We start from the raw sequence: 22,580 nt of genomic DNA, 5'->3' as shown, positions 1-22,580 counted from the left end.
TGGAGCATCTTCAGCTGTGTTATTAATACCAGCCTGTCTGCCAGCAGACCCACGCACATTACAATCATTGCTGCCATTGTTATAATCATAATATGCGCTGAAGTCAGCTTCACCACTTTGAGCCGGTCTGAACGAGGACGTGCCTTTTGTCTTTTTTAAGCTGCGGTGACCACTTTGGGTAGAAACCACAGCAGAACAGCAGGAGGCTGCGGTCGGGCAAGAAAGCAGCTGCCCCGATCCGCTCCCTGCTTCCAGCTCGTTCTGGACGCTTCTGTGTATCCACGCCAACTGACAACAAAAATAGACTGCAAAGAGATGTAATCATGAGGTGGAAAAGAAGAAAAATCTGACTTCGCATTTAAACCCATTTTAAGTCATTTTATTGTCTTTTTTTGTACAAAGAACTTCAAAAATATTAAACTGTCGCAGACACCACTGACGCCATGAAGCAAAGGATATCACATGACCAGAACAGTGCCACAGAGAAGAGACAGAGAAAAGGGACAGAGTGGAATAGAGAAGATAGTAAAACACTCTTCGAACTCTTCGGAGGACTTTTTAAGAGTTACATCCACCTTTTTCCAAATCTTCTCACCACCACGAGCAACACAGAAGCGCTGCAGGCTCCGTAGGGGGGTTGATAATTTGGAAAACGCTGTCTGTAGTGTTTGTTCACTGTTGTCGTGCTCAAACTAATGCCTGGCAGATGAGAAGCCTTTTAAAAGGTGTGGGTCAGACTCCCGGTGATTGCCACGCTCGTCCACAAGTAAAGCAACTCGACTGCCGAGTCACAAACACTGTCTCCATTTCCAAAAAGTGCGATCTATCGTATAACAAACAGCTTTTTAAACACATTTTTTGTTGGTTTTTTTTACAGTACACACCCTCTTTTGTGTGTTCTCCATCTGCAGTGCATCAAATTATAAAAATATACACAATGCTTACAAAATTACTTGGTTCTCACTGTACATTTTCTCTATCAGGTGAAAGTAGTTTAATTATTTGGGGTCACAATTCATACAAAAGAAGAAAAGAAGAAGAAGAAAAAGTGAGGATTGAGACCAGAACAGGATCCCAGAAACATTCGGAAAAGTCAGAGTCCCTTCTTTCTTCACAGGCTGAACTCTGAACAGGAGAGATGAAAACACGAGTGAAGCACATCCATCTTTATGTAAAGGCGCACTTTTTTCTTTGCAACACATTAACCTTAGTCTCCTCTGATTATTTTACAACTTAAATAAATATACCATGAATTACAAGGACAATTTAAAAAAAAAAAAAAAAAAAAAAAAAATAGACAAAAAGAAAGAAAACAGGACTAATTCACTCTCTAAAACTGAGTGTGCGTGTCCGGTGGTGTCCAAGGCATGTAATTATCAGTTACAGTGGGTGCCTGGACCGCTGACATCGAAATCAGACTCAAAGAATCAACGTGTCCTGCCTGACCTGCTGTCCGACAATAAACGGCAGTTGTCTGCATCAGTATGCACCTCAGCATCCCAGCGCAAGCTCATTGGATTACAGCCTCTGTAATGATGCTTTGAGCACAGGAAGTGCTGGATGGCGCATATTGTCTCATGATGAAGCTCATGATTGGCGCTAGTGCTTTTCACTTTGGGCCACCTGCGAGGTGAGTCCCGTCAGACTCCAGTGACTAAGTCTCACTTTTTCCTTCCACGGTGTCTGACCTCGCTCCCTCCTCCTCTGCCGCCATGTCTTGGCTGCTGTCCTGTTTTTCTGTTCCTTTATCTTCAACTCCTTCCTCCTCCTCTTCGTCCTCAGGGTGAGCCGCCTCTGTGAGGCTTTTCACCGCCTCGCCGGCGCTCTCCTCCTCGGCCTTGAGCACGCTGCACAGCTCCATGTCGTGGATCTCCACGTCGAATGGGGCGGCGGGGGGCACAGCGGGGGGAGACTTGCAGCCGGTACAGCTCTGAAAACACAGAGAGAAGCGACTTCCTGTATTTTCTGCCACAAAACAGATCGTACATCGCACGTTGACATGGTACAGGGTGGATCTGTTGTACTCACGGAGATGTTGATGGCTCGCGGCAGGCGTCCGGTGCGGATCCAGGGATGGACCTGGCTCAGCTCCCTCTTCTGCTCCTCTGTGAAGCGTGGCTGGTGTTTCTGCATGTTCCTCAAGGACTCACGATCCTCTCGCAGAACCGTCTCCAAGTCCCTGTTGATGAAGACAAATAAAGTGGACAAATATTAAAAGCTGCTGCCTTTCTGGACTAACAGCTGCTTGTATTTCTCTACAGTATGACTAGATTGGTCCCACTTATACTTCACGTCTTGAGAAACAAAACAATCCTCACTTTTTCTAAACCAGTTTGTCATCTGAGAGCTGAATGACTTAATCAAAGTCGTGTATGTCATTTTGCCCAGTGCTGTACCTGACAGGCAGCTGATAGGTCATCATGACCTTGTCGTCTGTGTTGGCCATCAGCAGCCAGATGGGGTCCTGCAGCACACACTTGATGAACTGCTCCTCTCCACCGTCTCCTCCCGCGCTGCTGCTGCCCCCTGCTGGCTGTTTGCGGGAATGGTCATTCTCCGACGAGTCGATGCTGCCGAAGTACTTGCTGGTGTGGCTGCCCTGGCTGCTGACTAGATGGGGAAAAAAACAAAGTTTAGAAGAGTTTTCAGTCTGTACTTGAGAATTAAAGACCATCACAGTGTTGATTAAAGACAATCTCAATCAAAACATTTTTATTTTATTTTTTTAACTCAGAGTTCATCTGATTTGTTTCATCTGGTATCATCTCACTTTACTAATAACAGTCATATCACTATCAACTAAATTAAATGTCAGAGTGCCCCAGAACTCTGCGTCCCTGATAGAAACCATTAAACTAAAAAGAATTTCATCAACAGCCGAGAACAAGATGTTTTTTTTAAATGGCACTAATGATTTAAATCTACTGACTGGTGCCGCTGGTGCCAGAGGAGCTGCAGCCGTTGGAACCGGAGCCTGAACCCGAGGATCTTGTTCCCGAAGACCCTGAACCAGAGGCAGCTGATCCGGTGCCTGAGCGCGAGTCTTCTTGGAGCAGCAAGTCCAGCAGGTCGCTGGAGGTGGACATGGCATCGTTGTTGGACTCATTAGCTTCACCCTAATGGGGAAAACATTAATGTTAATTTTTTTAAGTCTTTTGTGAGCAATTGCTACATTTTTAGGTCAGACATCCTGTCCTGAACACTTACATTCTCATTTTCCTTGGAGGTGTCATCTGAGCTCCTCTGATTGGTGGAACTTTGCCCCCTGGCTGCCCCACCCTGCACCGAAGGCGATGCCTGCTGAGATGCTGCTAGTGCCGTGGCGACCTCTAACCGGTTGCTCGGCGACTCTTCCAGCTGAAGCAAGTTGAGAGGGGAGGAGCATCGGGATTGGAAGAGGGGTGACTCCGCGCCTTCGCGATCAGCTGGCGTCTGAGTGTAAGACTGTGGCGTGCTGCTGCGAGACAGGGCACATGTGCCTGGTGTGGGCATGGGGTTGGAAACAGTAGTGGGGACAGCGGCTGTGGGGACAGCGGCTGCAGGGGCCCCTTGGTAACCGAAGTTGGGATTGTAAAATGGTCCAGGGGTGGAGCCTGGCTGACACATGGGCACTCCCATCTGCGGGAACATGTAGTTGGGCAGAACGAAGGCCATCATGGGAGGAACCATCTGGGTGGGGGGGAAACGTGATGGATCTGGGACGGGTAAGGGCTGCGTAAGAGGTGGGTAGACGGGGTAGATTGGAAGCATACCAGGGGGAAAAGCAGCGGGTGGCATGCTAGCCTGGGAGCCTACAGAAGGCCAGGAGGATGAGGTTGTTGGAGGGCCGAGAGGCATGTTGAGGGGCATGGGAACAGTGCTGCTTCTGGGGTCCTGACGACCCCCGCTCAGGCCCAGAGAGCTGTGCTGGTCAGAAGACTCCTGGTGCTTGAGTCTCTTACCGCCACGGCCGCGTCTGTGACCACTGCTACCTCCTGCAGCTGGGTAGTCACGGGAACAACGCACCCCTGCAAAAGATAGAAGACACCCTACAATCAGTTTGGTGCTTCACATAAAATATTCTGAAGCTTTCACACCAACAGTTTCACAGACGTTAGTGTATCGAAGGTGATACAGGTTCCCAAAGATGAAGTTAAAATATACTTCTTCACTTTGCAAAACAGCTATTCAATACAAAACCATTTCTAAGACTGTTCAGTGCTACTGTTCTTATAAAACAGCATCCTTGAAGCACAGGATGAGAGCCTGAAAATCATAACTTTTGTTTTCAAATCAGTACAGTATTTATTTATTAATGGAAATATTTATTAGGAACCGGTAATTCTCTGTACATCAGCTCATCTGCAAAAGCATTAAATGCCACAGCCTTTATGCCCTTTAGGTACTATGTGAGCACTTAAAGCGTGATTTGGTGGACTGGCAGATGCATAATGATATAATCCTAATAACACTGTGTGTGTTGGGGTGACAGTGTGCTCCTACCTCGTGACAGGGGGTTGACAGCTGCGGCGTGGCAGCGCACAGTTGAAGACACCGTCTGATCGACAACACGCAGCTTGCTGAGGTCCTTGAAGCGGTCGAGGAAGGCCTGCTCCTCCTGCTGAGTGTGGGCGGACAGCACCTCCTTGGTAAGACCCAGCCTGCTACCGCCACCTCCCGCCGCTCCGCCTCCTACACTTCCACTTCTCCAGCTGTCCCTATCAGGCTGGCTGGCTTGAGGGAGAGGAGGAGGTGGCGGAGGAGGAGATGGAGGAGGCGCGATGTTAGCGGGAAGCTCTAAGCTGCTTGCGGGAGGAGTCGGGGTGGTGTCGAGAGGAGTCTGTGCAGCCGGTGTGGGAGTTGTAGGAGCTTCCTCCATGACGATGTCTGTGAGAAGAGAAGAAGAGGAGAAGAGGACAAGAAGGCAGGGTGTAACGATATAAAGAAGAAATAAAGATCACTCTTTTTGCAATTAACTGACACACAATTCAGTGCTGTCATTAGGCAGGTAGGACCAAAAGATTCAGGTATACATACATACACGTATATATCTTATACAATCTACAGCTGCAGATAAACACGAGTTTGTTAGCTGGAAGCCTTGTCTTTGCTAGAGCTGCTGTGTCATTAGAGTTTAACAATCACTGGAAAAAAAAAACAATTAGAATATGTAAAACAGTGTGCACAGGAGAAGAATGAAACACATCACATCAAACCAGAAATGTTCCAGGTAGTATGCCTGCAACAAAAGCGAGTTTAATTGCAAAACGAACACATAAAAAGCACAACTTGAACGCCACTGTTAAACATGAAAAAAAAAGAAAAAAGAACTCCATTCAGGGTGTGCAAGGAACTCATCCTGCAACTTCCAGGAAGGAGAGCGTGAGTGTTAACGAGGCCCACCTGACTCGGGAGGCTTCTTGTCTCCAACATGGACGATGGTGCTGCTGAAGCTACACTGAGATGTAACTGAGGCTACACTTTCTGCCTTTGTGGCCATGGTCAGAGGAGGCAGAGGAGGTGGTTCACCTACGAGGTTAACTGAACCACCTGGAGAGACAATACGGTCAGAAATTTAGTCGCACAGACACAACATCAACCAGGTTTGTTGTCTTCTACCTAGTTAGCTGCATCATTACCTGCCTAACAACTTAATCAATTCCAGATCATAGTGAAATACCTTTGCTGTTGCCGTTGGGCTCCTGTTTGTCGTCATCAGATGCTGAGGAGGAACCACACTTCCTTTTGACTGTATTGGGAATGTTACAGCTCTCCAAGTACCTGTGTGAGAAATCGCTGGGTAAGTGGGAGGTCAAAGGGCAAATGTCGACACAGAAACGACTTCAGGTTTGTGCACAAACCTAATGATGCTGTCCAGACAGTTGATCTGCTGGTAGGAGTAGCTCGTAGATGGTTCCTTGGGTACAAGCGGTGCAGGGACCAAACTTTTGGATGGGTTTGTCATGTCTGCTATCAAACTTCTGACTGGATCGCTGTTGATCGCTCTGACGGCCGCAGTGTCTGGATCAGATACAAACAGGATCAAGAAATTAAAATCGTCCTCTGTGAAGGCTTTTGGACATTATTGTTATTATTAAAAACTTTCTTTTATGCCTTTTTATTTCCTGGAATACTAAAACTATTAAAAAAAACCAAACTATTTACTCTCCCGTGACAGGGACATTCTGAGTTCAAATACAACTCCAGCTTCTTACCCGTGCTGGTGTTTTTCCTCGGCAGTGGGCGGTTACGAGACTCGATGAAAACCTGCTGCCCGTTTGTTTTCACCATATGGACGTCTTTGCAAATCTGCTGAAACGTCATCTAGAGAAAAACGAAGACCAGAAAAATCACAGCTAACCAACGAGAGAATGACACGGCACTGAATCTTCTGCCAACCTGTCATGTTGTTCGTGCGTAACACTACAGTCTAAATGTGATGCAACAGTACCCAGGAAAATGCGGCTGTATCAAAAACAAGGTGATAAACAATCTTGCGAGAAAGCATTTCACAAAGCGGGACATGTTGTGCGCATTTTCAGATGGATTTCTTTTTTTGTTTGAGTAGCCTTACATGATTCATAGTTAAAAAGAATCCTTATTAGTCCAATACTCTATGCAGCCCCTTTAGTCATCTAATGTCTGAATCCAGATATTTTATCATTTAGTCACACTACAGTAAAAGGACAGCAACCCCCTTGCAGCTAGGAAACAAAACACTGGTGGTTGCCTGGTGACGACTGAAGTTTCAGCAGCTGCAGTGACCAACCTCTCGGCAGCCACTTTCAATCACAAGGCAACCTTTATCCAAAAAAACCTGCCAGACAGACTGGATCAGGTAACAAGCTAGAATGAATGAATTTTATACTCTGGCTCTTCTCGTGTGTCTATGATGTGCCTCTTTGCAATCAGAGGATTAAACTCAACTGATTGCAAAACTGGTTGTACTGTGGTTATATAACTAAAAACAACAACACAAAAGCACTTCTTTCTCAGACTCACAGGTTTGTGGAATGCACCTGCGGCCTCATCTACAACGGGACTGTTGCTGTCGCTGGACGAGGCGGCCGAGGCACTGAGGTGCTGTTGGTTGGAGCGGTGGGAGCCCCGTGAGCCGCTGGACCCAAGAGAGCTGTAGCCCTGAGAGCTGCTGCTGTGCACCGGCTGCACCAGGAGTCTGTGGATCTGCTCGCTCAGGTGGACGATGTCGGGCGTGGTGACCCGATTCTCACAGTCCTGCGGCGCGGTGAACACGTCTTCATTCAGCGGGCTCCTGGAGACAAGGAGATTTAGCACCAGAGGAAGGCGAAATTTTAACTTCTTCTCTGACACATTATTTTGCATGTTTTATAATAGAAACAAACTCTTTATCTGTGGTTTTTTTAGGTCTTCTTAAAGTGTCACTTTTTAAGAAGATCCTTGTTTAGTCACTAAAGGCAGTATTAAACGTGTGTCTAATGAGCTTTAAGGACAGATGACCGATGCACAAAGTTTGAACAGTTACAAAAAAATCTTTTGGTGAAGTGAGAGACAGAAAACGCTTACGTTCTGACTTTGTGCCGCCCCACGATGAACGCCACCTTTCTACTCCAGGGGTTAACAAAGGAAGACCAGCTGGTGTCCATGGTGACGTACTCCCCGCTGCGGGCGCACATCCGCAGGGGCGAGTAGTCGAACGGCTGCCCAGCAAATTGAAAGACTGAAGAGAGATGACAAAGCACACATGTGAGTTTCCTGAGTTGTGAAAAAACAAAATCAAACATATGAAAGCCATGAACGGTTTACTCAGCCCTTACGCTTCTGTGTGACATAAGCTCCTACCAAAAACATCCCCAGATACAGGCGGCAACAGCCACAAAACTAGAACATCAAAATAAGGACCCTTATTTTTTCCAGAAGTAAAAGAAGAGAGAAAGATCACATAATAAATGATCATTATTGCCTCTGCTGGATTAATGTAGGCGTCACCCTGTCCCCTGTAGCTGCCTTTGTGTGTGTCTATGTGCACACCACCTGCAGCTCTGACACACACAGTGCGCAGAGAACCTGGTTGCTTAGGTTTTATACATTTTAACAGCAGCTGTCGTTACATCAGCAGATTAACGTCCATGTTTCTCTCCTACTGCACAGGTTCCCAATTAGTCTTCTGCTAACAAGCCTGTTATTCGAGCTAAAGTGTGTTTTTTACATTAGCCCTGTGTGAATTTGGTCGTGATTACATTTTGAAGAAAGGCTTAAATAGGCTTACTCTTCTCATGTATAGCCACCATAATGGGCCTGTCCTCAGGGTGGATGCAGAGCAGGATCGGTGTCCCGACCAAGTCCTGAGGGAGGTAACCCAACAGTGGCACTGCCCTGCAAACACATCACATTTCCACACTGAGATTTAGCATTTTATACACACCTTAACATTCAGAGAAGTGAAATCGCAAAACATATTATAGCTGTTTATTTTTAACAACCGTCTCCAAATCCACAGTGAAACGATGAGTCGATCGCACGCCTTAAGCTTAAAACACCAATTACCAGAAGGCGACACAGCAGTAAGCATGGGGTCAGAGCAAAGATAACTGACCTTTCATCAACTTCCTGGAAGAGGCAGCTGGGAGTGTGACTGGTGGTGAAGATCCTCTTGTCGGGTGGGATGCGAGGAGCTGACGGGCACAGAGGACACAAACAGAACAGATGAGGAGCATGTTTGGAGGGTGAAACAGACTTTCTGTGTCTGACACTGTTCTGACAGTCATGCAGTATTAACTGTCTACATTATCCATATTCAAAGGAATATGGTATTCCAGTCTCTTTCATTTATATTTCCTCCAGAGCTATAGTGGAAGCAGACTTTGCACCTGTTAGAGTGCAACTACACAAACTAGACTCTCTCGCTCTTTTCTGATAACCCTAGGCTCGCTTGCTTTGTTTTCCACTGAAACATCCTGCCACAGAGTTAACACCAACGCACCGCCCACTCATCCTGTCTCACCAAAACAAACACGCGCTCTGAAACCAAACTAGTAACCTGTCACATGTCAGACCTGAAGCGACTCCGATACCAAAAGCTGCCCTGTGTTCTGCTATTCTACTCAAACAGGTGGGGCCTGCCTGGTTACAAGAATCATAGTCATACATTACCTCATATGATCAGTCCAAACAGTAAGGAAAGAACAGTGTAAAAAGTGTCGATATAATTAAAATGCTATGTTACATCTCTTTAGCTTGTGTGACTCTCAGTGTCAAATTGATGATGGTGTAATTTTAACTCATATATACACAAACACTTGTTTATTACAGACAACAGGGGATCGTATCAAATACCTTCATATCCAGAGTGGACCCTCTCTGCGATCAGCAGGCAGCAGGGCTGTGGCTCAGCAGCATCCGAGTCTCTGATGGTGAGCTGGTAGGGCGTGAGGCGAAATGGGTAGTAGCGCATCTCGCCGCCCTGCGGCCGGTCAGCACTGAGCCGACAGAACATGGACTTCTCCTGGGTGCAGTCAACTGGAGGAGACGCTGGAGGAGACCGAAGTCAGTCAGCACAGGAAACATAAGGAAACATAGCTAAACTTGTTCTCGCTTTCAGTCAGCGTATGCTCACCAGAGCCGATGCAGGAGGCCCATGGGGGCAGGCGGCAGGGTGCCGTGCTGCTGTAGAAGGTGCTGACATCTTGCGGAGCCAAAAGGTCAGAGAACATGGTTCCTTGGAGACACTCAGGCTTACAACGCAGCAAGGATGAGCCCTGGGGCGATATGTACACAACCTTTCCTGACAAGAATGATACTGCCATGGAGAATGTGTCCTGGAGAAAACAGAAGGAATTTAATGAGCCATCTTCTCCAACAATCTGGGATCTTTCATTGGGGCGCATTTCAATTCCTGTTTCTGAAAGGAAAAAACTGTGAAAATGGATATTTTTGAACACAAGCACAAAGCTGTGTAAAAAGATCAAATAGGGACCACTGAAGGCCACACCCATCTTCAAATTCATTTAGCTCTCGGCTACTAATCCTGTGAAATTTCATGCCTGTATGTACTGGTTGTCCTCAAACATCAGCACAAATCTAAACATCTGCCCCAGTACCCCAAACCGCCTGTGTAGTAGTTTCATTGAGGGTCGACTGAACCTCTAAATCTCAGTTTAAAATCAGTAGTGTGCCTTGAAGGACATTCAGATGCTTCTTCAGTTTCTGGATAGCGTGGATTTATCAAATGCTCTGACAGTAACCAGGAGGCAACCCTCCTTTCCTCTGAGTTACATGTTAAACTCTGAGGTACCGAAAGTCATAAAACAATAATGCCCATGGCTCATTAACAACAGTAATAGTGTACTAGCCCCACTCCTTTAAAAGCCTTTAAGAGTAGTTTTAAGATGCAGGAAGAAGTGGATACGTATTTAAACTCACAGTGTTTTTGAGGGTGTACTCTGAGGTGATATTATCCAGCTCCTCAATCGTGAAGGTGGACAAGTCCAGACTGCAGCCGTGACACTCCTCCACACTCCACTGGTGATAGTACTCCTTGTTAGCTGGAAACATTAAACATTTCTCAGTTAAGATGGGCCTAAAATTCATCATCTGTGTTTTGCCTCCCACATAAGAACAGCCACCTTCTTAGAAAAGAAAAAAAAAAAAAAGACCCTCACCTCGGACTTGTTTGACACACTGCAGAGCGTATTTGAGTGCATTTAGAGTGCTGAAGTGGCCCTTGGCCTTGCGCTCAGCTGGCAGTCGGAGCTTGAGCTCTTTGATGGCCTTCATGAGCTCCTTCTGCGTCTGGACCCTGGCTGACTGGTCACTGCTGCATCCGGAGGTGGAGGGGGGATCGTGCTCCGAGCTGGACGACGGCAGGCTGTAGACCAGGGACCCGCTGGGAGGTGACAGGCTCTGGGAGTTGGAGCTGGGTAAGGAGGACAGTTTCAGACAATGATTATTCAGAGAGTGAGCGGCGAGTGTGTGAACACTGCTGCTGCTGACCAGGCAGACATAAGTGTCAATAAATAAAAAAAAATGTAAAGAAACTATTTTAAATAGGCAGTTTCGGCTACTGGTGTCCACTCTGACAGCTAGAAGAAGCTTTTCAGATGAAAATGGGTATAAGCAGAGAAGTTTCTCGACAACTTCACCTATTCCAGGGCGCACCCCCCCATGGCAACGACACTCCCAACGGCAGCCGCCTCTCCCGGCAGGACAATGCGCCCTGCAACACCGCAAAAACTGCTCACAGCCAGTTCGACTACCGTAACAAAGAGCCCAAAGTGTGCACCCAGCCTCCAAACTCCCCAGACAGCAGTCCAATAAGGCAACAGTGGGATGCCCCGGAACAAGCTCGATCCTCCGAGGCTCGACTCTGCAACCCACACTCTGCCACAAGCCGACGCCACAGGACACCCTCGGGGGTCCTGTGTCCATGCCATTATTCGAAAGGGGCACCTGAGCAATATTAGGCAGGCAGTTTTAATGTTGTGGCACTTTTATGGCAAACATGAATAATACAATTACATTTCTGATTTTAAAGCACTTACATTGAAAACAGGTGCAATAAAAGCTGAAACATCCGTTCTGCATGCCACACAAAGTTGGTCCTCGCCAGCCACCGTACACGCTCAGTTAAACCAGAGTAGTAATCATCAGCATTACTAATGCTGACATCTGTCTTATAATGAAAGCATCCAGCTATCTACCATCTTAATCCTTCTCTACTCATTTCCAGCTTTTACTCTTAGACTCTTTAGGCCTGGCCTTGGTGCAGCCACTCATTTCATTCATTGTAATCTGACTAAGATCATACTGATTTCACCCTGAACACACACACACACACACAAAAAATGAGCTGTGGGTGACTTCTCTTACCTCTTGTTGCTCTCTGTAGTCTCCAGTATCATGCCAGAGTCCTTGCCATTTGACGAGCTGTGGGAGCTGCGTGCGGACTGATGTCCGTGAGACCTGCTCTCCCTCTCCATCCCGCCCTCGCTCTCCCTCTCCCCGGAGTCGTTTCCGCTTGAGATTCCATCCATATCGTCTGAAGTCGGACACCTCTGATCTCTGGACGAACCTCCAGACCGAGATCCGTCGCTGGGGGATGAACCTCCTCCCTCTCCGCTCCCCTGGTCCTTGTGGGTGACACTGGCACCAAGCTGACCACTGCTGCAGATTTCGTGCACATTTAACCCCTGTGAATCCGCTTCCGGGTCTTTCCCGTTGGCCCCTGCCAATCGCCCCCGATTGCTGCTGCTAGGCATTGATTTAGAGTTGTCATAACTCATACTAGAGTAGGATGAGGCTGGTACAGCTTGATTGAGGGGATCAGCCAAGGCGAAACAAAAAAAATTGAACTTTGCTTTAAGTGGGACTACTATGTATGCACATGTGAATCATAGTTGTTGGCTGTTAGTTTAACAAATCAAACAGAGACCATATCATTGTTTGGTTTGGTTTTTTTGTGTGTGTGTGGGGGGGGCGCTGTAGACCCCTCTTTGAGAATTTTCAGGAAGAAAAAAAAAGGTGCAGGCTGCTACAAAGCTGCCTTTCTAAACAAACAGAACAGTAATTATCTCGGGAAAAAAAAGTGTCACTCAAAGCGCTGCAGACAAGACATGAATTTGTGGTTATGAAACAGCCTTGGCATAAATGCTCCAACAGATGGGATGAGAGATTGTGAGGGAGAGTGAGAAAAACAGCTCTCGGTGAGAGCAAAAAACATTCCTTTCACTCAGTGTCTGGTTTTCTTGCTTCTTTAGAGATGTGGTGCTCTAGGCGCTAAAGGCCACCTGAAATGAAAGAATAAGAGCGAGATGGACAGAGAGAGGGAGAGGGGGAGAAAGGACAGCAATATTAGGATTATAAAACATTTGGTTGTCATGGTCTCTCTCAAGCATCTCTCCAGGACTGCGGCTTTAAAAAGCTTATCATCAGTTTATCATCATGTCAACCTCAGAAGACGAATCAAATACGGCGTGAAATATTCTCCCTGCCGAGCGATGCGGGCTGTGTGTCACGATATAAGAGTGTGCTCTTGTTTAGGGCCCAGCTGTTCTCCTTTTACTCAGATTATCTGGGAAACAAAAACAATCTCCTCATCCTGCCCACGGAATAACAGTAATCTCCTGTTTCTATTTGTATGTTGCAAGTGCGTACGCATAGATCTGAATATAGATCAGGTGAACTTGTGCTGGTGCCAAAGTGTGACATAGGACACTGGTCGCTCGTCAAAGCTCAGTCTCTTTTTACCCCTGGGACAGTCAAAACAAACATTGGCTGGGAGGAGAGAACAAAGCTCACATCAGAGAGCGCTAAGAATAATCGGGAAAGGTAACTCCAAGTATATATACGGCCCACCTACGCAAGTGAGAGTCTAGTGCTATTCATTCCTTGAGCAGAGGTGATACCCCTTAATCCTTTAAGACCTGCAGACGCAACTAGGAGACGACACAGCCTCGTATTCAGTCGCCAATCCTCTCAACTTTATACACCTGGCTGCCCCACAACCCTCTTTACCTGCCTCCGACAGGTGTGCAGTGATGCTCTGATGCTGCATTTGTTCAGGACGGCTTTAAATATGCTCAGATATACCTGTGCTGACGCAACGGCCCTTTACAGCTGAGGGGACAGGAGGCGATAACAAGTGAGGAGGGCCTGTGACGAGGGTAACTCATAAATAACTTAAAACGCAACAAACAGTGGTTGGGGAGAGGAGATTAACAAATTCATGTGCTGCGCCTAAGCTCCCTCCTTTCTGGGCATGAAATGCTAATCAGCATTATGTTTGGTCAGATGGATGATGCACACTTGCACATGACAATCTGTATGTGCTATGGCCAGACTGGGCGGAGGGAAGGGACCAATTATGATGAAGAAATATGCAAGCAGGGAGTGAGTGGGTGTGAGGCAGGCTGGCATTCATGCATGCTTCCACGGGTGATGGCAGAGACGCACGCAAAGGTGGTGGTGAAGAACTGTGCTCAGTAGGGGTGGGGGGAAAAAATCGATACTGTGTAGTATCATGATATTTTGTTTGCTAATAATGTATCGATACAGGGACAGCAGAAATCGATATTTTGTTACAAAAAACTGACTTCAGAGCATGTTGATCCTTTTTCTGAGCAAGAATCCTGACATTCCTTCACTGTCCAAATGTGTTTAACTTGTTTTTTGGCAGCAATAAACATGACAGTTTACTTATTTTAATTTAAGACATGTTTTATTTTAATTAAGTTTAAAACTTTTTTATTTAATGTAAAATTATATTTTATTTTAATTTACTTTCAAATTCTTCAGTTGCTGAAGGGGCTGCATAGTTTTCACAAATTGCATAGTTCAGAATAGCTATAATTGTACCAGATGGTTGCATTCAGTTAAGTTGGACTAGACTGTAATACAAACCGTTCAGTTTGTCAACAATAAAACTGACTGAAATGAGAGAAAGACTGAGTGTGAGACTTTGATATTAGATAAAATGAATATTGATAAAGTTTACCTTTATGTACAGAATCTGAATATCGCAAAATATTTTAAAAAAAATTGCAATAATATCGTATCGTGCGTTAAGTATTGTGATAATATCGTATCGTGGGATGTATGGTGATTCCCACCTCTAGTGCTCAGGCTATTACAGTACCTGCCTGCACCATCCCAGTCCACTCGCTGGACTCTTTAAAGCTCAGCTTTAAACCTCAGCTCTGTTTCCGCAGCCAATCAGATGGCGAGTAAAAACACAGGCTGATAGAGAGTCAGGATTGGGGCGCATGCATGGCTTTGGACTGTGGGAGGAAAGCAAAAACCCACGCAGACACGAGAATAACATGCAAACTCCACACCGCAATGCTAGATCGCTTTTGAACCCATGACCACTAGCTAACGCTGCAAAAACCACTGAGCCAGTATGCCGCCCACCTTTTTCGAATTATTCACAGGAAATACACGCTGCAGGACCAAGCTCTGATTATGCAAGATATGTCTGTCGTGCTGTGGGAAAGAATATGTAACAAGGCGTGCTGACTACAGGACTAACACGTTACTTGGAAAAAAACATGTCTTCGGTTTCTTCTTATTTTCTGTATCTGATTTGCGCTGCTCATGACTGCCCCGTGTTGTACACATTTAGCAGAAAGGTTAAATGAATCATTCTGTCTCTGTCTGCGTGACAGAGAGGCAAAAATCACTCGCCTACCCCTGTGAGACCCGAGTCTCTAAGACATCCAGAGCCGGGTCATAGGAGCTGGGATGAGATTCATTTAATTTAGATTTCTGTCAAATGCAAATGATATGCAGATATACTACAATACTGTAGATAAAACTTCTTCTTCTTTTTTTTTTAAAAAAATCTGCTTTATTTTTATATGTAAACATATTAGTTAACCACAGCGCAAAGCAGAAACTACGTCGTCCCAGATTTTTATGAATCAAAAGCTGCATTTGCTGACAGGCCAGTAACAATGTTCGGCTGATATACTGGTGCACACCTAGTGTGAAGACCGGCTGTCACCACATTATATCAGATGAACAATCGCTTTGAATGACAGGTAAAGCTCGAAAAGTGTGATAATAATCACAGCAGCACTTGTTTCTGCGTAATTTCCCATCCAATTTAGGTGAACTAGCACGTCCTGACCTTGTACCTGTCAAGTGGCATGACAGATAAAAAGACACAAGAATGTCCAGGATCTGGAAATGCAGAAGTGTTGGTATTCAACAGTTTGCATTTATCTTCATTCACACAGCGTTACATAACCAGACCTTAAAGTACAGCATTAATCCTACTGGGACTGCTCTGAACAGGACACATGCTGAAGAGAAAGTAGGAAAAAAATGTCAGACACACCCTAATTTGAATTTCTCAGTTGCTTTTCTCTGTCTTAAATCACTGCACATTGATCACCTTTGATGTTTGGACCAACAAAAATACTTCTGAGATGTCACCTTCTAACAGACAGCATGGCTGTGTTCATAATCCTTCAGGCAAAGTGCTCGGGCAGAAAATAACTGCTAATGATAAACTGTAAACAAAAATGCAAAGAACTCATGTCTGCACGGGATAAATACACCACACGCTCACTATGGTGACAAATATAGATCAGCCAATGAAAGGAGCGTTGCAGCTTTCCTGCCAGTAAAACAGCACTTCTCCACTTGACACTGGCTGGGCTCTGCTCCAACAGTTGGCCATAAATCTGTTCACTGTGATGGTAATGAAGCAAGTGATCTGATTCAAACACTGTAACTGTAAGGCTTAACACTAAAGACACACTGACATGTCAAACAAACCATAAACCTGTCTGTAGCTTTTATGACAAAGATTTATTTATTCATATGGAGAATGAATAAAGAAATAAAAGCATCAGGTGCTGTCCAAATTCTTATTTGAAGCATCAGCACAACAATCTCACACTTTGGCCATCTGAACAAGATGAGCTGCCTAAAACATCCAATCACATCTCTAATGAAACCTGCAAATGTTTAACACCTGGGGCTGTAAAAGCAAACAGTTGACAACAATGTGTTGAGCCTGAAACTGAACACCAGAGGAGGCTTCTTTGTTGCATTCATGAAGTGCACTGCAGGTAGGGTATGGTGCAGGTTGAAGTTCAAACTGAAACAATAATTATCTACAACAAGCCGGATTTAAGGGAAAAGAAATGCACACAGCTCAATGCTTGCTCCTCCTCAAATGTGAATATTTGCTCATTTGGATGCCTGCCTGCACCAAACTAACAATCTGAAACTGTCAGCTTCTTAGAAAATGTTTACAATTTTCTGTCATTTTAACTAAACAAAAAAAAAAATATCAGCACTTGTTCTTGTAACTGCATTACTGTTTTCCAACAGTAGACTATGGAGAGAAAATTCATATCCTAAAGACTCTATAAAACTCCTCAAATTAAGCCAGCAGCTCTAACGTGCATGAGAACCTCTGATGCTGTATATTAACCAAACTATATGACACTCCAAGCTATGCACTGGGACAATATCAGAAGACACAGACCAGCGCATCTACCAAACAACAGCCACCTGACGCAAGCTGGCAGTAACATGAAATACTTCCCTGCTGTAAAGCACAGATGGAGGCTGCAGGAAGGTGTGGCGACGCTCCGTGCACGGACATGTGTGAACTACTCCTCTGGGCTCAAGCTAACAGCTCCATCACTGCAAACCCAGCGAGCGCGTTAAACAAGTGTGTTAGTTCATTTTCTCCTCACCGGCATGAGCGCCCACTGCTCCACATCTCAGTACAGTGCAGTGTGACAGCGCTGGCTCAGCATCCCCGCTTCTCTTGGCTTTTCTGTGTACATGCGGCACGTGTACACGGCGGTGTTTTCCGCAGGTCTTGCCGGCCGCTGATTGGTCAGCTCGCTCGACCAATCGCAGAGCGCGCTACTCAGAGGCTGGGCTGCAGCGTAGGGAGTCCGGGCTCCCAGACGGCCTGCCAGACACTGGTCTCAGCTCCGCCCACAGAGGTTTGCCTATTTAAATATGCAGCGCTGCGAGCAGACGCGCGAGCTGATTCTAGACCAGCGGTTATGAGCGACAGTAATAAACGTACATGGTGTACATCTGTGAGGCATGGGGAAACACGAGAGAGACGGGCACACCCCTTCACATCACTGCCACACGATCGCATTATAATATAATAACTTCATTACACTAATAATACAGAAATATGGGCTTTCATTATGTTTATTTACATTTGCTGTACCTCTTGAAGTATGTTTATTTAATAAAAGTATTTCACCATTAGCTGATTTAAACAACAGCGACAACATCAAATAATAAAAAATAAAAAACCTTTCAGGTTAAGCCTATAATTGAAAGGTATATTCGGACTGCATTTCCAAACTGCAAAGCCTGCAGGGGACTTTAAAATTCAAGCTGTGCAAACCTATGTTGCAATAACCTAGTTGGAAGGTTATAAATGTGCAATAAAGTGGTTCAGCAACAGCTGAACAAATGGAAATAAAGCCTGATAAATATTCTGTAAACTAGTTTGATTTTCCTTCTGCTTATTTTCTTTTTCATCTTGGCATTACACGCACAACATCTGGCTACTTTCTCACTGGGTCTTGCTTACATTGCAAGCTTCATCATTCTCCAAGATACTGTCAGTCTATTGTCAACAAATGGCAGGAAGCTCAATTAGCACTCGTTGTTTTGGCTAGTACTACCCAACCACAAAGAAGGCTCGTGTTCTTCTTATGCCGGACCACACCTGTACTACTAGTATGTTTGCCTCTAATATAATATGTGCCAACCAAATAAAAAAAAAAAAAAAAAAAACACAACAACAGCCAGCCATGAACTTTCTCAAACTGCATCTGCATGAATAGGTTTTCATTTTAAAACACTGTTTTCAGAAGAGCTGATGGGCAATAATGGCCAAAGCCATCACATTAACCAATTATGCACACTTTCCTTGCACACTGGTGTACACAGGAAGTAGCCAGTGGGTTGATTCATGGCACAATGGCACAAAGTATGATCTGAGATATCTCTGCTTAGACCAACAAATAAGTCAAACTGTGTATGGGGGTCATGACAGTAAAAACATGGAATGGGACTAGTTGGAATCAAATACTGCAAAATAATAGAGCAGTACTGCACAGAATCAACATGTACTTTTTTATGACTCCATTACCCTTTCCAAGAAAACTTTCACAAAAATGTATATAAAAAGACAAAGAAAATGTCATAAGTCTAAGTTTTGCAGCCTTAACATCAAATCTGGGCCCCTTATCTAACAAAATTGATTGCCAAACACTTGTTCATGGATTTCAGTAAATCTTCCATGCAGTGGCCTGGATTCAGCTGGGAATATTTCTATTTATGAGCTAAGACGCTTTTGAAAATAAATTTTATAACAACCCAAAAAGAGAGTCTTGAGGTTTTCCAGAAACAAATCCAGCCTGCCTTAAATCCTTCTTGCTGATGGTGTTACTGCAGGTTCCCAGTGTTTCTATGCAGTAACGTGATCCTTAAGGTATTATTATGCTATTGATTTTTTTTTTTTTTTTTTTTTATTCTTGGACTCTATTATTGTCTTTTTTGCATGATACACAGCTCAAAATAATTCTCACTCATATTCCTGGCCTTGATCCAGTCCCTCAGTTCATTCTCTGAACTTTCTTCCTGCTGGAAAACATAAGATTTTAACAGCAGGTGGTGGGGTTGTCATACTCCAACACAGGACCATATAAAGGATATCCCCTCTGTCTGACATCACACAGAGCAAAGAGTAAAAAAAACAAAAATAGAAAACAGACTCAATCCATGTGTTAAGTATGGGCTGAAGCCCAAGCTTTTGGCTCACAGCGATTACATCCACATCCATCAACATCATTATTTAAATTCTGGCCATGTTTAATATGAGCATCCTCCATTGTAACAACCCATATGTGACAGAAAATAAGGAAAAGCATAATAGGTCCACTTAAATCCCCAAAATAAAAATGCTTTTCATTAGTGTCACTGGCTAACATTAAAAAAATCAAGTGTCTGGTGTAAATTACTACATTCAGACATCAACATGTGGCAACTTGATCATTTAATAACAGCACCGGTTGCATGAATATATGCATGACTGCACACACTCTGGATCGCCTGCCAACAAACCTCAGCACATAAGCTCCTGAAGAGGGTAAAATAAAAGCCTGTAAGAAGCAGGTAAAAAACACTACATCCACAGACTTGTCCACGTGTCTGTTGTGAACATCCTCTGTAACAAGTTCAGCTGGAAACTTTAACAATGAACATGTAATACAAGAGTGAAAAAACCCTCCGAGGCAATGGCAGCTTTTAGTGTAAAACCTCAAAACCAAATCAGAAACAGAGACATTTAAAAAGAAAACCTGAGATATTTCCCAGCAGTTTGCGGTCAGTCTGGTAACCTTGATGTTTTTTGTTTTTTCTTCTCTTATCCAAAACTAAGACAGACACACTCCCTCTATCTGCTCATATCCAAACCCTCTTTGTCTTTCCAAACATACGTGACCATTTTAAAAGTATATAGTTCAAATAAAGAAATAACTTACATCGAACTAAAGATTCATCTCAAACATTTTTATTTTTTGTGAAGTCATAACGGGAAGAACGTGGTGCTCTGCTTCTGCTGACTAAACCGCTGGTAAATTAGTCATTCGTGCTTTGATGTATCACTGCGAGGGAAACTAAAGATTGTTTACTTGTCTCATGAGTTGAGTCATTACCCCACATATATGTGATCAAATGATTGCAGCACAAAGAAAATTACCCCTGCTGCCACTGCATGTCTCTCTGCCTCTATCAACCTCATGCAACATTAGCACAGCTCGCTGCTGCCAGAAATCAAGTTTGACTTTTCTTTATGAGCTAGGAGAGTCATTGTTTCCTGCCCATCCATGGTCCGCTCTCAGACTTTCTGATAAGTCACTTATTGGGTGAAAGACATTGATATTGGAGTCTTCTTTCTCTACAGTTTCTTCTGGAATAATAAGTAGTTTACACATTTGCCTAAAAAGCAAAAGATTCCTGGTTTGATCCTGGAAAGAGACACCAATCCTTTTAGGGTTGTGTCATAAAGGGCATTCCATGTAAAAATCTACCCACTATGGCAACCCCTTGTGAATAAGGGAGCAGCTCAGAGTAGATTCTGTGCAGCTTTTTTGCACTCTCAGTCACTCAGGAGGGTAAGAGTGCAAAGAAGCTGCAGGCTTGCATTTGTGCAGGCTTATGTTTAACCCTCAAGCCTCTGCGGTGTGGTAACAACGATCTGGTGTGCGCCACACTGTTTATGGAAGATTTACTGTAAAACTGCCACTCAGAGGGGATTACAAGCCTGGGACAGGACACCATCACAAATGTCACAAGATTTTGGCACAGGTGCCAACTGAAACTGGTTGAGTGAAAACACCAACGCCGTGTGATGGTTTCTTATATTATTATGATGCAATGATAAAGTTATGCAGCCTCTGGGGGCGACAAAATACAATTCACAGGCATGAGTGGATCGCCACTGTTCAGTCACAGGAGCAGTGGCATGCAATTGTCTACAGTGAATGCACAAGTCAAATAGTCCTACATCAAATGAGAGCAGAGCTGTAAAAACTGTTTGGCTTTCAGTAAAATCTGCCAGCACCAAGAACAGTATGTGTACATTAGGAGAGAGGCCTCTAAGAATCCCTTTTAGCTGGACGTGCAGTTTACACTAGTCTGGCTAAAACACAGAGTAAACATTTGCTATGTTTCTTTAGTACCTCAATCAGAGTCCAAACGTAATGCTTAACATAACTAACATGTCTGCCAGACGACCACCGCACGTCACAAACCCCTCCCTTAAAGTAATAAAAAAAGGAGGGGGATTACTTTGGGAATCATGAAAATATGGGTAGTTAATGAAGCTACGTATGATTAAACTGATGATCAGTCACAATATATCTGAAAAACAATTAATGCCCCATCGCTAGCAAGCATATCGTAAACACATGGGGGCAAATTTCCTCCCCTTTTAGCACACGGTGCAATATTCGTGTATGCAAGTCCACCACGCACAAACCAAAGGAGCCAGGTTCACACAGTTCACGAAAAATAGGTCTTGGAAACTGGGTGGGATGTAGTAGATGTAGATTACTGCTGTGTTACATTAGTTCAAAGTGTTGGCCTCTTCTTCTAAATACATTTACACTGCGAAGTCATCAGTTCACATCAAGTTAGCCGAGGAGGTTAAAAGAAAAAAGCTCGCGTATGATCTGTGAGATGAACAGACTGTAGTTGATATTAAGTTATGTACAGTAGCTATAATGTGAGGCAGTTAAATGTATTAATCTCTCCAATTTGTACACTGATGCTCAGTAATCACAAAAACAGCTCATATGCTAGCTACAAAGCTTCACAGACTTGTAAAACAAAGTGCCAAAGGCGCCAGCTTACCTTAAATATGCTTCAAAATAACAATAACGCAAGTGCTTCAAAATCCCACGGTGGGGAACTCAAAATTCTTGAACGAGACGGCATAAATCCAGGTAGCAACGACAGCCTTCGCTTAGCGGTCTGTACTGAATGTCCAGACATTTTTTTTATTCTTCCCCCAACTGTAGTTTACACGCAGGGACACACGTGCAAGTACATGGTCTGGTAACTAATATTGAACTAGCCGTTGTGATTGGACAACAGGTGACGGTTTCTCCGCCCAAAGCCCGCCTCGGCTCGATATGATTGGTTATGAGGGGCGTGGTTAGCGGCACGGGGCCTGGCGGTCACGTTGCAGAGTGACTGGTCCTGAGTTCTTTTCAAAAAACACATTGGAACATGAGAGGGCGTAGCCCCTGCCCACAGTTGGTGCAGTTGGCCGTAATGGATGCCGTAGCAGCGCAATTATAGTTTCAACACGCAGCTGGTTAAGAGATTACCTGTTTTTAATAAGTAATTTTGTATAGTTCCAGAAATATATGTTTGTGATTTTTTGTAATTGTTTATTAAATTCACTGCTGCTGCCAACAGAAATTATTCCTCATCATCTGTAGGCATCTGTGTAGTAATAGTTTTATATTATTATTATATTTAGATATATTTTTTGTTATACTATGAAAGTTACTTATTTACAACTACTTTTTATCCGTAGGTTTTTCTGTGAAGAGTTCAGC

At 44.4% G+C, this 22,580-nt stretch overlaps 1 protein-coding gene across 4 annotated transcripts; it reads right to left on the bottom strand.

The window, feature by feature from the left end:
* Window positions 1–357: 357 nt before the first annotated feature.
* Window positions 358–22,056, bottom strand: per1b (period circadian clock 1b). 4 transcript variants are annotated; one of them, XM_084924123.1, is made up of 20 exons: window positions 21,868–22,056; window positions 11,827–12,743; window positions 10,620–10,873; window positions 10,381–10,502; window positions 9,575–9,776; window positions 9,295–9,489; window positions 8,555–8,633; window positions 8,228–8,334; window positions 7,525–7,678; window positions 6,982–7,252; window positions 6,195–6,303; window positions 5,841–6,000; window positions 5,660–5,760; window positions 5,383–5,529; window positions 4,483–4,866; window positions 3,208–4,007; window positions 2,930–3,116; window positions 2,397–2,610; window positions 2,029–2,179; window positions 358–1,930 (listed from the first exon to the last, which is right to left on the bottom strand). In XM_084924123.1, the coding sequence occupies exons 2-20, from the start codon at window positions 12,237–12,239 to the stop codon at window positions 1,655–1,657; spliced, it is 4,326 nt and encodes a 1,441-aa protein (XP_084780249.1). In that variant the 5' UTR covers window positions 12,240–12,743; window positions 21,868–22,056; the 3' UTR covers window positions 358–1,654. The 4 variants fall into 4 exon arrangements, with proteins under 4 accessions (XP_084780249.1, XP_084780250.1, XP_084780248.1 ...); XM_084924124.1 differs by lacking the exon at window positions 21,868–22,056 and adding an exon at window positions 17,169–18,224; XM_084924122.1 differs by lacking the exons at window positions 11,827–12,743; window positions 21,868–22,056 and having other exon boundaries at window positions 10,620–11,826.
* Between the last annotated feature and the right edge of the window lie 524 nt (window positions 22,057–22,580).

Source organism: Perissodus microlepis, chromosome 3 (assembly GCF_051167445.1).
Source record: "Perissodus microlepis isolate ML-2025 ecotype Zambia chromosome 3, ASM5116744v1, whole genome shotgun sequence".
Classification (NCBI taxonomy): domain Eukaryota; kingdom Metazoa; phylum Chordata; class Actinopteri; order Cichliformes; family Cichlidae; genus Perissodus; species Perissodus microlepis.
This window is presented reverse-complemented; position numbering and strand designations above follow the sequence as displayed.

Coding starts and splice junctions, on each gene's coding strand:
- per1b (XM_084924122.1), bottom strand. CDS start 11,385: ATGGACACAGGACCCCCGAGGGTGTCCTGTGGCGTCGGCTTGTGGCAG. Junction 10,503..10,619: donor GTGTGTCAAACAAGTCCGAG/GTGAGGGTCTTT, acceptor TAATGTTTCCAG/CTAACAAGGAGTACTATCAC. Junction 1,931..2,028: donor CGCGAGCCATCAACATCTCC/GTGAGTACAACA, acceptor CTGTGTTTTCAG/AGCTGTACCGGCTGCAAGTC.